Source organism: Cuculus canorus, chromosome 1 (assembly GCF_017976375.1).
Source record: "Cuculus canorus isolate bCucCan1 chromosome 1, bCucCan1.pri, whole genome shotgun sequence".
In the NCBI taxonomy this organism is placed as follows: domain Eukaryota; kingdom Metazoa; phylum Chordata; class Aves; order Cuculiformes; family Cuculidae; genus Cuculus; species Cuculus canorus.
Window position 1 is genome coordinate 24,256,214 of NC_071401.1, and position 13,848 is coordinate 24,270,061.

The window sequence follows — 13,848 nt, forward strand, 5'->3', positions numbered from 1 at the left end:
CAAAACCTCAAAAGTTACACTCAGGAATTGATCCCAAATAGTTAGAAAGAAAAAACTTAAACTAGAGAATTGTTACATGAAGGAAATGGCTTCTAATGGGAACACTAAATTCACTGGAAATGCTTTTTGTAAAAACAAACTCTCCTATTAGATTGCTCATTCTTCTGCGTGTGTATGTTTCTCTTGGAGCTGTAATACTTAGTCAGCATTATAAAAGACTAAAGATATATTTCACTGTCTGCATACTTTGACATGTCTAACCTTCAAATTTTTCAAGTTATACCTTGCCCAGGAAATATAATCCAAGGACATAGCTTGCACTGTGGGGATTAGAGACGTCTGAGGGAAAGGTCTAATTGAAATAAAAAACAGGTATACAAGACTTTTTTATTATTCTGTGAAAACGTTCCAGACGTTTGTTACTTTTGGAATAAATGTTAAATGCCAAAATGTGCCCTATGCCATAACTCTTGGAAAAGCCCAGTTTAAATAAAGTGATTTGCTGAGATGCAATAGAACTGAATAAGGCCGTTTGTCCACAACCTTTGTCAGACATTTGTTCAGGCATCGAAGAAAATTACTCAAGACTCCTATGGCTCCGTGTCTGACCTTAGCTGCTGGAAACAAACATCACCTAATTCCAACAGAGGCAAAACTTAAGAGCAAATGTATCAATTTGCATTAGATCACTGTTTACAGTAAGGTTCCTGACATGTCTTTTTAACTCTCAAGAGTAACAAATCCAAGCTTATCTCTCAGCTGTTTAGTGTTCAGTTCTCCTAAGGTTTCCAAGCTGTATACAAAAATGAGTTAAAATAGGAAAAATGTTTAAAATAACTTCATTCTGAAACCACCAGTATTTTGTACAATTATTGACAGATATTATTTTTAAAATTACCCATAACATTTTAAATAGGTTTATTTCTTATTAAAAATGTTAACTGAAAATCAAAGTTAGAGAAAGAATTATAGAACTGGAAATGGAGGAAGATATTTAGAATGACAATAAGTATTAGTATGTGCATAAAGTGGCTTTCTATATTACTGCTTCCTTCATGGAGAAGTTTCTTATATAAAACTCAGAGTAGTCCATAATAGATCAAGCTTTTGTCTATAACTCACATATTAAAACAGTACACTTATATGTTTTTAATCTACACTTATCTTTGTTTTTTTTTTTTTTTTAGGAACAGTAATATTCTGAGATTTATATAATAAGGGGTTTTATTTTTCTCTTGCTTTTGAAAACTGAGGATCACAGTTTGCCCTCAGTTGCTCCAATACATCAGTAGGAGCTGAGTAGCAAAGATCTGCCTTTTCAGAAGAACAAAGGGGATTGTTCTATCATTTCTGATTATGAAAGGAACACACAGGCAGGAAGAGGCAATCTCACTGCCTAACTCTGTGTGCCAAACTGGCACCACACACAAGTTAGAACAGGATCCAAATGAAAGGACTCTCCGATGCACTCATTGCAAGACAAGCACGAAGTCTGCCTACTTCAAATTTGAGCAACTCAGAGCTTAACTAGTTAACAGGCCAAGGCCACAAAACAGCTGGGCTTATTCACTAGTTTACTTTCACTATACCACTGCTGAAGAGAACAGTCTGTTTTTCAGTCCAAAGTAAGCATCTCCACTTCGTGCTGGAAACATGTCAAAGTGACCCAACTCTGCTTTCTAGTAAATGCATGGGATCACTGGATGAGGATATTTTATTTTCTCCAATTATTTAAGGTCAGGTTCTCATCTTGGGTAAACTTTTGCAGCTGGAGTATTGACAGCTTGAGACACGAGTACTACTGAGGTCTTGGGACAGACTGCAGAATGTCAAACCCAGCTGCTGCTCTCCCCTGGAGAGGATGGGACAAGGGATCTCATGGCCACAGCCTCAGCTCCACCTTCAGCACACCTGCCAGGCATCCATGGCAAGTGAAATGCTGAATGGAATCACCTTCTCCGGCTCCCCATGGGCAAGAAGAAAATCCAGAACAGGTTATGGTTCTGTAAGCCACATCCATTTCCCTGTTCATAGTGCAATTAACCCATAACTCCTGCCCAGGGATTGCGGCAAAGGTAAAATATAAACATGAGCATAAAATGTTACATGACCAAAGAAACACAAAAATATGTAATCAGTGGGAACTAAAGCACCTGCAATTTCTAACAAGAGCCAGATGGAGTTGCAGCTCCCTCTTGGTTCCCAGAATCAAGCCCTTTGTTGGCAATTGTTCATATACAGCTGCCTTATAGCACAGTTCAGGTTTCTTACACTGTGGAGACCTTTCCTTGAAGTCAATTAGCATTATGCTTGGACAAATATTGCAGGGTCAGGCTATTCACTAAAGCACTGGGACCACAACTGCCTCCATTTGAATTCTTTAATATATCAGTCAAGGATACACAATTATCCAGAGTACTTCTGCAATGGCCAAGGTCACATACGGATTTTGTAGTATTGCTGCAGTGCACCATCTTCCTTGCCAGCCCATTGCTGTTCTGCTACAGACTACATTACCATTCATCAGCAAATGCATGAGCACGTTGCTATATTTAGTGTTTCACACATACCACTGAAATAGTGGATGTGTCAGCTTTTAATCTGACTTCAGATTTTTGTCAGCAAAGTAAAAGATCGTTTTCCTGACCCATGATGAAGTGTGCTCTGTGTTAGTCATCTTGAACTATGTGGTGATAACTTTAAAATACATTAGACAGCCAGAATGCTCAAGCTGCATAGAGTGATTTTTACTAAGATATATACTAGGAGAGAGTAAGGATGCATAGCATCAGTTGGCCAGGTTTTAGTAGTAGCTACCACAGGTTATCTAAAAAACTAGCAACAATCTGATGACAAAAGGAAGAGCTAACCAAGGTGTCCTCTGTGGAATCACAGAAGCCAATTATCACCTCCTGGGTTGCAAGTCCAGAAAAGCAAAACAGAGATAGAGTGTGTGTGGTGCAGATTGGGTTTGGTGTTATGTACCTAGCAATATGAGAAGAAAAGCGTTGATGATGATGACTTGAACGGAGCGGTCTGTTGCATGGCTGTGGGACTGGGGCAGTCTCATTAAGGTCATCTATCAATGACAGCAGGAACATGGTTTAATAGCTGGAACCACAGTTACCATTAGGATAACCATCTTTATTTGCCAAGAAAGTAAGTTTCAGTGGATGAAGCTGGCATTCTCACAGACCTTAATAAACCCACAGACTAGGATATTATTTAACATATTCATAAAACTGCTTATTCATGCCATCACATAGAAGGAGCACCAGATTTTCCACTCCAAAGTGCTTATTCTTTCTTTCATCTGTCCCTGCACTTTGATAACTACATCCTAAAGGGTGTGGGTGACACCACATTTGCAAAGTAGGTCTAACTACTAATAACATTGAATTTACTAAGTAGTGTGCAATTACAGAACTATATAAACTTCCAAGTTTATATAGTAAATTCAGTGTTATTAGAACCCCATTTCCAATGTTATTGGAACCCCATTTCAGCCCAACCCAAGGCTGTCCATCTCAGCCTTGTGATGCTGGAGCAGGGCTTTTCTTCAGCTCTGCCACGGCACAGCCATGGGATGCAGACTGACATCCTATCCCATCCTTGGTCCATCCTTTTCCCCAGGCCCTTGTCTGGACATCCTGGAGCCATGTCTGACCCTGTTCTCATGTCTATCCGTGGTCTGCAAGGAGCCACCAGCTCATGCCACACCCTGCCACTATTAAAGAAAACAGAAAGCAGAATAAATTCATGCCTATAGAGTCAAATCTTACCATTATATAATATTTTTCCCAATGTACAATTTTTTTTAATGATCAGAACATGACTACCGTCAGTGAATGCACTGTTAAGAGTACGAGCATTATGACTTCTTGAAATAACTGTACTAGGCCTGGATGGCATGCAGCAACACCACCAACAATACTGGTACTTCAAAGGAAGTTCTGCGGGCTGACTGAGTGGTCAGTGCAGCTGCATCTTTTCTTAGGACAAATTTCAGGTATCCTGCTTAACATACTGTAAGTCACTCACTGCAAATCCAGGGAATAGAAGACCCAAAACATTGCATTGATTTGTACAAAAAAAAAAAAAAAGAAAGAAAGAAAAATAAAATGCAAGCAAGAGAGAGAACAACAGTCCAAAGGGAAGGCTTTTTCCCTCTCAGACATAAATTTTGTTTACGTGGAGAACAACTAGAAGCCAAGGACAGCTCAGCTGTGGGGAAAGGGCTGCAGGAGACCCCTGCACTGGCTACAGCAGCTTTGAGCTGCTCTGTGCATCCACACGTCCCACTGGGATGGGATTAGAGGGACCATCTCCATCCAAAATGGACTATGCTGTATGGTGGGGAGGGCAGGCTGCTGCCACATTATAGCCCACTGGTACTCTGTGAAATGACTCTTCTGGGCCTTGAGAGCTTTAGTTTAAGAGGGCTTTTCCCCAGGAAGAGATCAGAAGATATGCAAAAGGGAATGAGAAAGAATAAGAAGTGATAATGTAAGAGGAAAGTGGTGCAGGAAATGAACTTGAGCAGAAGAGTGCTGTGTTCTGCAAGTGGCCAATCTGGCCAGGATGGATGTTCTTCTCATGCAAGCACTTCCAAAAGAGAAAAAAATTTCTTATCCAGAAAGCAAAGGATATATCAGAAATATTTAGGAACTGCAAATCTAGAAGAAACCCTGTCCCTCAGTCCAAGACATAGATTTGGCCGTTGTTTTAATCTAAATAATGTTTTATTTTTAAGGCCTTAACATAACAAATTTCAAAGCTAAAAGCTTCAAAGCTGAATAGAAATCAAAACTTTTTACTTCTAAAACTGTTGGAGCATTGCATATCAATACACGCACACCTATTTTACAGAGATGATTTGAAATAGAAATTAATAGATGCTAACCTTTTCCTGTAAAATGGTTCAGTTTTAAGAAACGGCCATTTTCTGCCAGAAGTATTTTAGTGATTAAATTATTACCAGGTCTATTATATGCTAGATTTCCATTATTAAAGTTCCACCTCAGTGACCAAAAAGTGTCAGAAAATGATCTGTCATTCTACTATCATGTTAGTAGTTATGAAACTTTCAACTATCATGTTCTACTGTAAAGATGGCTGCTAATCTTTCTCTCTTTGGTAACAAAATTAATGTTATTATAAAAGTAAAACAACTCAAAAATTAATCATAGTAAAAAAGTGAGAGCACTGCTAAGATAATCAGTTTGATTTAAAATTTTTGGGCCATTGACATGGTTTTTGCTTTTGTCTACAAAACACGCCTGCTGTGTCACATAGCCGTGTTGATCCAAAGAATGGAAACAAAAAAATTGCTAAATCACTTGCAAAATTGATGGGATTTGTTTAGCACAGGCATATGTTTCATTGGCAAATACTATCATGGAGTAAACACACATACAACCCATAAGGCAGAAAAAGTTAATATGTGCAGAACTTGAATGAAAATAGTTGTATTTATACTACGCTCAACAGCCTTCATGTTTTGTTGACCTGATGTTAAGTATATGAGGGCGAAATTGCCAGCAGAGACCTGAGTTTTCTAGGCCAAGGCTGCTGGCATTTTGCTAAATCCGCATCTTTGCCAGCAGAGCCATTGAACCAGTGACATCGGCTGCAAAAGGCTTCATTCATCTGTTTCTAACAGAGTTAAGGTGTCCCTTGGAAAGAACTGAGGATGCAATTTAGAGCAGAGACAGATGCTACTCTGAGCAAGAAGAAATCACTGAGTTAGCAAAACTGGCTTAAACTAGTCCTTCAGGCCAAAAAAAAATATGCTAAGTCATCTAGGGACAGAGGGATAATTACAACAACGATGCCCAATTGCTTCCATTTTAATTGACACACACTGCATACATATTGACTAACAAAAGAGAAAAAGCAGTTGTAAATCGGTGACTCCAGAGGTCAGCTGTTTCATGACTGAAATATTTCTAGCTGGCAAAGGTTTTTGTGGGAATGAGGAATCGCTTAGACTTTGGGGACATTTCTTCTTGCAAAACTGTGGGGCTGTTATTAAATTTGAGTAACACACATACTGGGAAGCAGTTTCTTTTCTCTGTATTTCTTAATCGTGCTTCATTACAATTTAATAAGGATATTTACCCTCAATTAAGCAAATCATCCAAGCAATTCCTTACTCCTTGTTGCAATGAATTGGTTTTGTCAAATGCGGGTGTAATTGCGTGTTAAGTATCTTGCTGAATCAGGATGTCTGTGTATATATATCTGTCTATCCAAACCTTTCCTTAGCTCCCGGCACATTAACATACGTGGGGTTCAGGGTATCCATGTCTCTAACTACATTTACTGCTCCGATCTTGGTACCTTGCAGAACATCAGCTTTAACTAAATAATCTCCCAAGAATAGCCACCCTCTAATGCTGTTAATATTGACAATTGCGTTAACCAGCTAGCAAGCTTATGCTAAGAAATAATTTGGGCACTGTGACTCTGCCACAGGGGACAAGGTCTGGTGAGATGCTACATTTTTTGGTGAATGTGCCTGTGTAACGAGACTCTTCACCAGACTCAGGTGCTGTGTGAGAACTGAGCCAGCAAAAGCACTCAGGTACACCTCACCTTGACTCACCCTACACCCACCAGCACCATGGCAAGTGCTTTAGTCCCACTCTGACACCAATAATGAATACTTTGGTTTCTCCTTGATATTTCAGAACTCATGTTGCAAAGTGTAAGACAAAAGTTGCTGAATTATCACTTTCCTAATAACCACGTTAAGTCCCACACCACTACGTGATGAACAACAGTGTGGAGGAGGTGATCGTAGCAACAGCACCAAATAACTGAAACTCGGATCAGCAGAGAATCCTGTGGACCCTCCATTGGCACAAGCACATCTACACAAGCCATCAAGAAACTGTAAAGAAGTAATGCAGTGTCTTACCTGCTTTTTCCTTACAAAGTTTCTGAAACAGCACCTGTAAGAAATAAATTAATTTTTGTTTAATAATTCTATATTTTTTCTTCAAATAAGTTTCACATTTCTGGATGGCAATATATGTCATTCTAAATCATCACTACACCCTTACACAGGGCATGAAATCCAGAGCTCCTCAATAAAAATCATGGAGAATATCTAGTTCTGCTTGCTAAGAACAACCTCGTGCCCAGTCCCCAACTAATTTCACCTGCCTTGCAGAGAGCGAGCTCTGGCACAAGCAGGGCATGTGGTGCAAGGACACACAAAGTCCATCACATGCCTGAAAGTGTCTCATGATGCCAGTGGGACTCAGGGAGATGGCAAGAAGACTGTCAGCGAGACATGTGTGGGCATCTTTACCAACAGGTGGGACACAGTGGAGCAGCTTGGAGTGGCAGAGTGGTGGTTCTTGTACACCTGTGATCAGGCGAGGGTTCCTCTGTGAGAGAAGTGGTCAAACTGACTTGCCATGTTGTTTTCTTCACATTTTTTGTCTCCCTGCTTCAGGTCTGCCGTGCTAACCGAAAGTGTTACTGTTACCATCACGTTAGATGCACCTCTTGGTCCATTACTTTTCTCTTTAACAGCTTTCAGTGCCCAAATAAGGAGGCTGTTACCAGTGATTAAATGTGTATCACCCATTCTCCTTTCATATGATCCATCAGCTCTCCCAGCAGTGCAGCCTGTAAATGAAACTAGCATAATGGCTGAAACTGCACCTAAGGGTTTGGGGTTTTTTTAATTAAACAGAAGACAGAACTGATTCTTCCAGATATCAGTGTGAAGGTGTGAGTGCCCAGTCTGCAGCCAGCTGAAAAGGCAGCCACTTCTCTACCTTCCAGTGACACTCCCTGTTCTTGTTACCTGCTTGTCTCCATATGGACAACCATCTGCACCTTTCTGTCGGATGCAACAAGTGCTCCATTACCTCTTCAGTCAATACTGCCTCTGTAGTCTTGATAGGAATCTGTCTATAAAATCCATAGTTTTTATTTATCTTTTATCTAGTGATGGATTTTACTGAGATATTGGAAAATTCCTCCTCTAAGCACAGAACTGAATTAGTTTAGCATCTCTCTTGATAACAGGAAAAGCACAGCTAGACTACAGTCCTTTTCCCTTCTGCGAGGCAGTTTCATTGTAAATAAGCCTCTTAGTTGGAAGGCCTGCCTGAGCAGCAGCTGAAATTAGTCTGCCTTTAGCCAGCAGGAACCAAGTGAGGTTGCCACTTCTAGATAGGAATATAATGAGTGGCTGAGTTCAAATCAGGTTTTGTTAATGGCAGTTTGTAGCTTGGCTTTAATTTCAAGTTGAGGCTTGCCGTGGCTCCCACACTGCTGTAGGCTTCCCTGGACTGAATTGATTCGTATAGATTTCTTCCAGGCTCCCTTTTGATTTTTAGCTCAGTGATAGTGAAATGTCTGCAAAGACTGGAGCTGAGCCTCCATCCCGAGTGAAGGCCCACCAGTGCCAGGCTTTGTGGTACCTGTATAGACCCTCATGCCAAACCTCTTCTGCTCTCACTCTTAAGAAGGACTGAAGAATTAGCCTCCCCCTTCTACAGCCTAGAAAGGGAGAATATGCTTCTGATTCCCATCTGGCTGAAGAGGAAATACAGCTCATTTCCCAAGTCTTTATTACAGTGGCCCATTCTGCAAAGAGTAAGGAGCAGCATTATAAGCCAAAAATTCTGTAGCAGTATCACTTAAAGAGTCAGTACTGAGCCCTCAGGAGAGTGGTCCAGTAGAAGCATCTCACATCCATACGGGAGTGGGAAATTCAGACATGTGCTGTGTTGATTTGCAAGGGACAGGCATATCTCACATCAGTGTGCTGGGTTCTCGGGCCACCTTTCTGTGTGAGGAACATCATTCCATCCCTCCACTGTGCCTGGAGTCACCTTATTCTTAATCACCCTGGCACACGATTTTTAGAATTGTGATGCTGGCATAAGCATACTGAAGCAGTTGCCTAAATTGCCATAGTGAATCTTGGGAGAAACACTTTTTGAAGAATACATAAATGATATGTGAGTCAATCCTGCATTGATAGCTGGTTTCTGTATTCTAGTACAGCCAGAAGGGCACCAGCTATTATAAAATCAAACCCAGGCGATGTTAACTTCCCATACTTTTTAGGATGCCACACAAAAAGGATGCAAATTGTTGCTGGAACAATCCCAAGTGGTAACAGAAAGCTGCCAACTAAAAGTGATTTATGGAAATAATAATGATAATGCACTATATAACCAATTGCATAACAAAACACATTTATTGGAGAACTAGCATCCCATCTGAGCAGCATGGCACCATCTAATCAAATATATAGAAACCATGGACGAAAAGTGTATAATTCTAGCCAAAAGGCTGTTGCAGCACCTGCTGCTATGAATAATAAAGAAATAATTTGCTTACAACTCCAGCTGTAGCAATTTTGCAAGTGGAAGTGTCAAACAGAAGCCAAAGACAAACACAGTCTGCTGATATAACCATGTTTTCTATGCTGAAGCATGGAAACCAGCAGGCAGAAACCAGGAATATATTCGACACTGCATCTATTTCTGCCCCCTCAGCAGTCCTGTGTCTCACCTACACAAGCAAAGGTTCCCACGAAGCCTGCTTGTGCAACAGCAGCCTTTGCTTTGTGATCAGAGCAGGATGAGCCAGTCTTGTGAACCAGGCAAAATCTACCCTCAGCAGCGGTGCAGCTAGTTCAAGGGACAACTTGCAATGAAATGAAGCTCAGAGGGTTCATCTACGCTGCTAAATAAAAGATGGCCATTGATGAGGCCGGAGCATCACATCCGCGTTTGTCTACCTGATGGAGCAGTTCTGACTTCTTTAAAAACTGCTGAAAAGCTATGCTTACAGCAAGCCAGTTATTGAGAAGTGTGTCCTCCGCAGTGGGGATGAAGGGACACCCAGTGCCACTTGGTGTTGGGCGAAGGATTGATCCCTGGCTCACATTCGTATTGCCATATGAACACAGTCACCAAGTCTGTAGTATAATTTATGGATCCTGTACAAAAAAACATGATGCCTTAAAAATCATTATCTGAATCCGAACCCCAGAGAGGAAGATGAAAATAACATCTCTGTTTAATGGGTATCTAAAACCAGGAACACATTTACATGTGTGACTGATTCCATTAAAGCCACCTTCCAATTACAGAGCCATATATGTGAAAAAGTATATCTGGGGCACACAGCAAAGGAGGGAAGAAAGGGTAAGGATCTGTTGGGGGAGAAAATGGGAATATAGTGCATTTATAAAGAACCTGAAAGTTTTTCCTGAAAGGCCTTCTGTGCAGAAATAAATTATTCAAATGAACTCCTTGAATTAAGGGGAAGTGGAGATAGAAGCAAAACACCACATTATGAACTCAACAGGGAAAATAAACACACTCATCAAGAAATTGTTTTTCTGATGTATACATAATCTTTCATGGTTGTAAGTGATCAGGGTATGGAACTCATCAAACCAAACGGATTAAATGATTTAATAATGTCTCAGTGAGTTTATTGTCACATAAAAGCTTTTTTCTGACACAGAAGATGAACACAAAATGGTTGACTTGAACAAACTCAACACCATTTTAATTTGCAACAGCACAGGGATTCCTCAATGCCAGCCAATCCCCTAATATCACATACCATTTAAAAGAAAATGAAGACTGTTTTGTATCCAAGTCTTTTGCCTCCCTCTTGCCCATCATCTTCTATTAGTTATTACCTATTTTATGCTCTAATTTCAAATATGCTCAAACCTGCCACTGATATTTTAGAGTGGTTGTCAAATTGTAAACATTTGCAGGAAATCACATCCTCTTTAAAAAATATTAAAAAGGTAATTAGTGTATCTCTCAAGCATGCAATTAACTCTTCTGGCTGTTTAATAGAAAGCCAGAGAATTTATTCAACATAGATATGATATCAAAAATATTACGGCTATCAAATAAACCCAGGCATTTTGACAGGACCACTTGACATTTGCTGTTAATAAAAAAGGCTTTGGATTCTGCAAGCTTACCTTCTATGGCAAGCAACCAGCAGCACCACTCTGAAACACACCACTTACTTCAGAGGAATAAAAGATAAATCTATACAACTTCTTACTGGTTAACTGATACAGAAAGAAAGCACTCTGAGCTGGAAAAGGTCCTGCAAAGTATAAAGACTGAAAATCCTTCTGGTTCCTCGTTCTAGTGATTTAATAATTTGCTAGGCTTTTACTGAAGGGACATACAGACAGTTCTAAGGGATAAAACCAGCAATCCACCTGCAAAACTCTATCACCTGATTAGCAGGTTTATTAGATCCATTCAGAACATGTCGAGAGAAGGAAAAAACATCCTAGTTACTACTTAAAAGTAAAATTCTACAGCCCCAAAGGGAAAGTAATATTAAGCCACTCAGCAATGTCAGCCTTAACTTGAAGCTGCCCAGCCCTGGCAATAAGACCTTCAGTCTGGATTGCACTTGAGATTTCCCTAGAAAGCTTTAGTCAGCTGAGAATAATGACAGTATTGAAGTTATTCAATAGAAAGCACTGCTGAGACTGCAGTGTCAGAAATCCCATCTCTCTCAGAGACCGATCTTTGGTACAGGCTTGAAACCTCTGCTGGATTTAGGTGCTTTGTTGTATCTCCAAAGGCTGAAAACAGGGCTTATAATTTTCCTTTAAAATACAAACACTGCAGAGTTGTTCTTAGAATCCATGTTTCATATACAGCCTGAATGTTATTAGAGAGGTCACTTGGGGCATGGAAGGCATCTTCTTGGTTGGTTGGGATTCAGCCTCACATCTGCTGTATCACCATGTGTTGGCCTCCTCACCAGGTTAGAAAGTAGGGGGAAGGGGAAACTGTCACTTTCTTCCATTGAAGCTGAGCTATTGTACTGCAAACTATTAATGACTGATGCAGTCGAAGAATATATAAACCACCTGGAGTACCATGTCCAATTCTGGTGACCGCTGCAAAAGAAAGATGTGGACCAGAGAGTCCAGAGAAGGGCCACAAAGATGATCAGAGGAATGGAACACCTCCCCTATGAGGACAGGCTGAAAGAGTTGCTCTTGTGTAGCCTAGAGAAGAGAAGGCTCCAGGGAGACCCTTAAAGCAGCCTTCCAGTCCTTAAAGGGAGACTACAGGAAAGCTTGAGAGGGACTCTATCAGGGAGCACAGGGGCAGGACGAGGGGGAATGGTTTTAAGATGAGAGAGGGGGGATTTGGATTAGATATTAGAGAGAAATTCTTTACTGTGAGGGTGGTGAGGCACTGGAACAAGCTGCAGATGCCTCCTCCTTTGGAAGCGTTCAGGGCCAGGCTGCATGAGGCTTTGAGAAATGTGATCTAGTGGAAGGTGACCCTGCCCATGGCAGGAGGTTAGAACTGGATGAGCTTTAAGATCCCTTCCAACTCAAGACCGTTCTATGATTCTATTCTAGCCTATGAAGTGGAGAAACTTTGGTCCAGGTCCCCTTTTCTAGACTTGTTGTAGTTTGAGGTAAATTAGAGTCAGTTTTATGACTAATTCACTTGCTGTAAGTAACTTTATTCTCTGAAAACTTAACTGCGTGCTTTTTGAGACAGCATTCTCTAAAGTGATAACACCAGGCACTGGTAGGCAAAAAGGTCAATGCTTATGCTTAACCAAGGCCACCCTCAAGATGGCAGAAAAGAAGCCGTACCTGTGAGGAGAGGCGCATAGGGCAGGTGACCCTAAACTGGCCAACAGAGTATTCCATCCCATATACATCATACTGGGTATAAATATGAGAGATCATGTGGGTCTCACCAACGCCCAGTGAAGACCTCATCTGTTTGGTTGCTCCCGATCACATATCCATGCATTCCTGAATCCAGTTCATGAGTCAAGCTCTCTCCTAGCCATGGACACATCCCCTCATCTCTGCTCCTCAGTGTGGTTACATATAGTCATCAAGGAGTGGGCTGGGGGCGCGATCTCATATATTTGTGTATATAGTATTACATTCTAATTATTTTTGTTGACATCATTACCATTAGCACTGCATTAAAGCTGTAGTTCTAGTTTCCAACCAATAAGTCTTTCTCATCTGATTTCCCTCTCCCCTTTCCCTGTAGGATGGGGAAGGGATTTTGGAGGCTTAGCTACATAGATTTATCTGCCAAATTTGGCCAGGTGGGGCTAAACCGTGACAAGACTCTTTAATATTTGGAATAAGAAAACATCAAGGAATCAATGTTTTTTCTGCTGTTTTTATAATGGTATTTTAAAACAGTGTAAGATATTAAGAATATGCATAGGACCGATCAAGGCAATCTTGTTCCTTGCATGAATGTTAGGTTCAGCACGGGTATTTGTTACAGGACAGAGTGCCCTTGCTGGACCCAAACCCCAGGGTGCATTTATGAGCCCTTGACCATCTACATTGTGTAACTGTCTAGATCTGTTTTGAACTGCTCCAATTAACTATCTACAAATGAAACCTTAGCATAGTTGAAGAGATTGGTGACCACTCCAAAAAGGCAGAAGGGAGGTAGACTCTGCTCTAAATCTGCTTGTTGCCAGCTTGCAGAGTCTGCCAGCATCACCTCTGCATCCTTTGTGTCCTGTAACACCCTCTCCTGCTGTACTCTGTGGTGTGCAGCATGTGTACATCCCCTAAAATCCTCATTTCATGGCTTGCAGCACAGCTTTCAGTTTACTGTGGGTACAAAGATCCCATAGGCAAAATAATAACTGAGTCACAGAACGACAGGAAACCACAAAGAGCCCAGTGGAGAGTCAGGGCCAAGTGCTAGAGAGGATAGACTTGCTCTGTCTGCTCTGCAGGGTCCCTCATCACCCTCTCTTACACACACTCTTCCTAAGCAATTTAACATTAAATATATTTTCCATATGTTA

At 40.9% G+C, this 13,848-nt stretch overlaps 1 protein-coding gene across 4 annotated transcripts in view; it reads right to left on the reverse strand.

Moving 5' to 3' along the window:
- Positions 1-13,848, reverse strand: part of STARD13 (StAR related lipid transfer domain containing 13) — a 309,317-nt gene that overhangs the window by 163,238 nt on the left and 132,231 nt on the right. For all 4 annotated transcript variants that reach the window (XM_054050879.1, XM_054050950.1, XM_054051117.1 and 1 more), the window contains one exon: positions 6,923-6,956. In XM_054050879.1, coding sequence (XP_053906854.1) covers positions 6,923-6,956 — 34 coding nt within the window. The remainder of the gene's footprint in view (positions 1-6,922; positions 6,957-13,848) is intronic.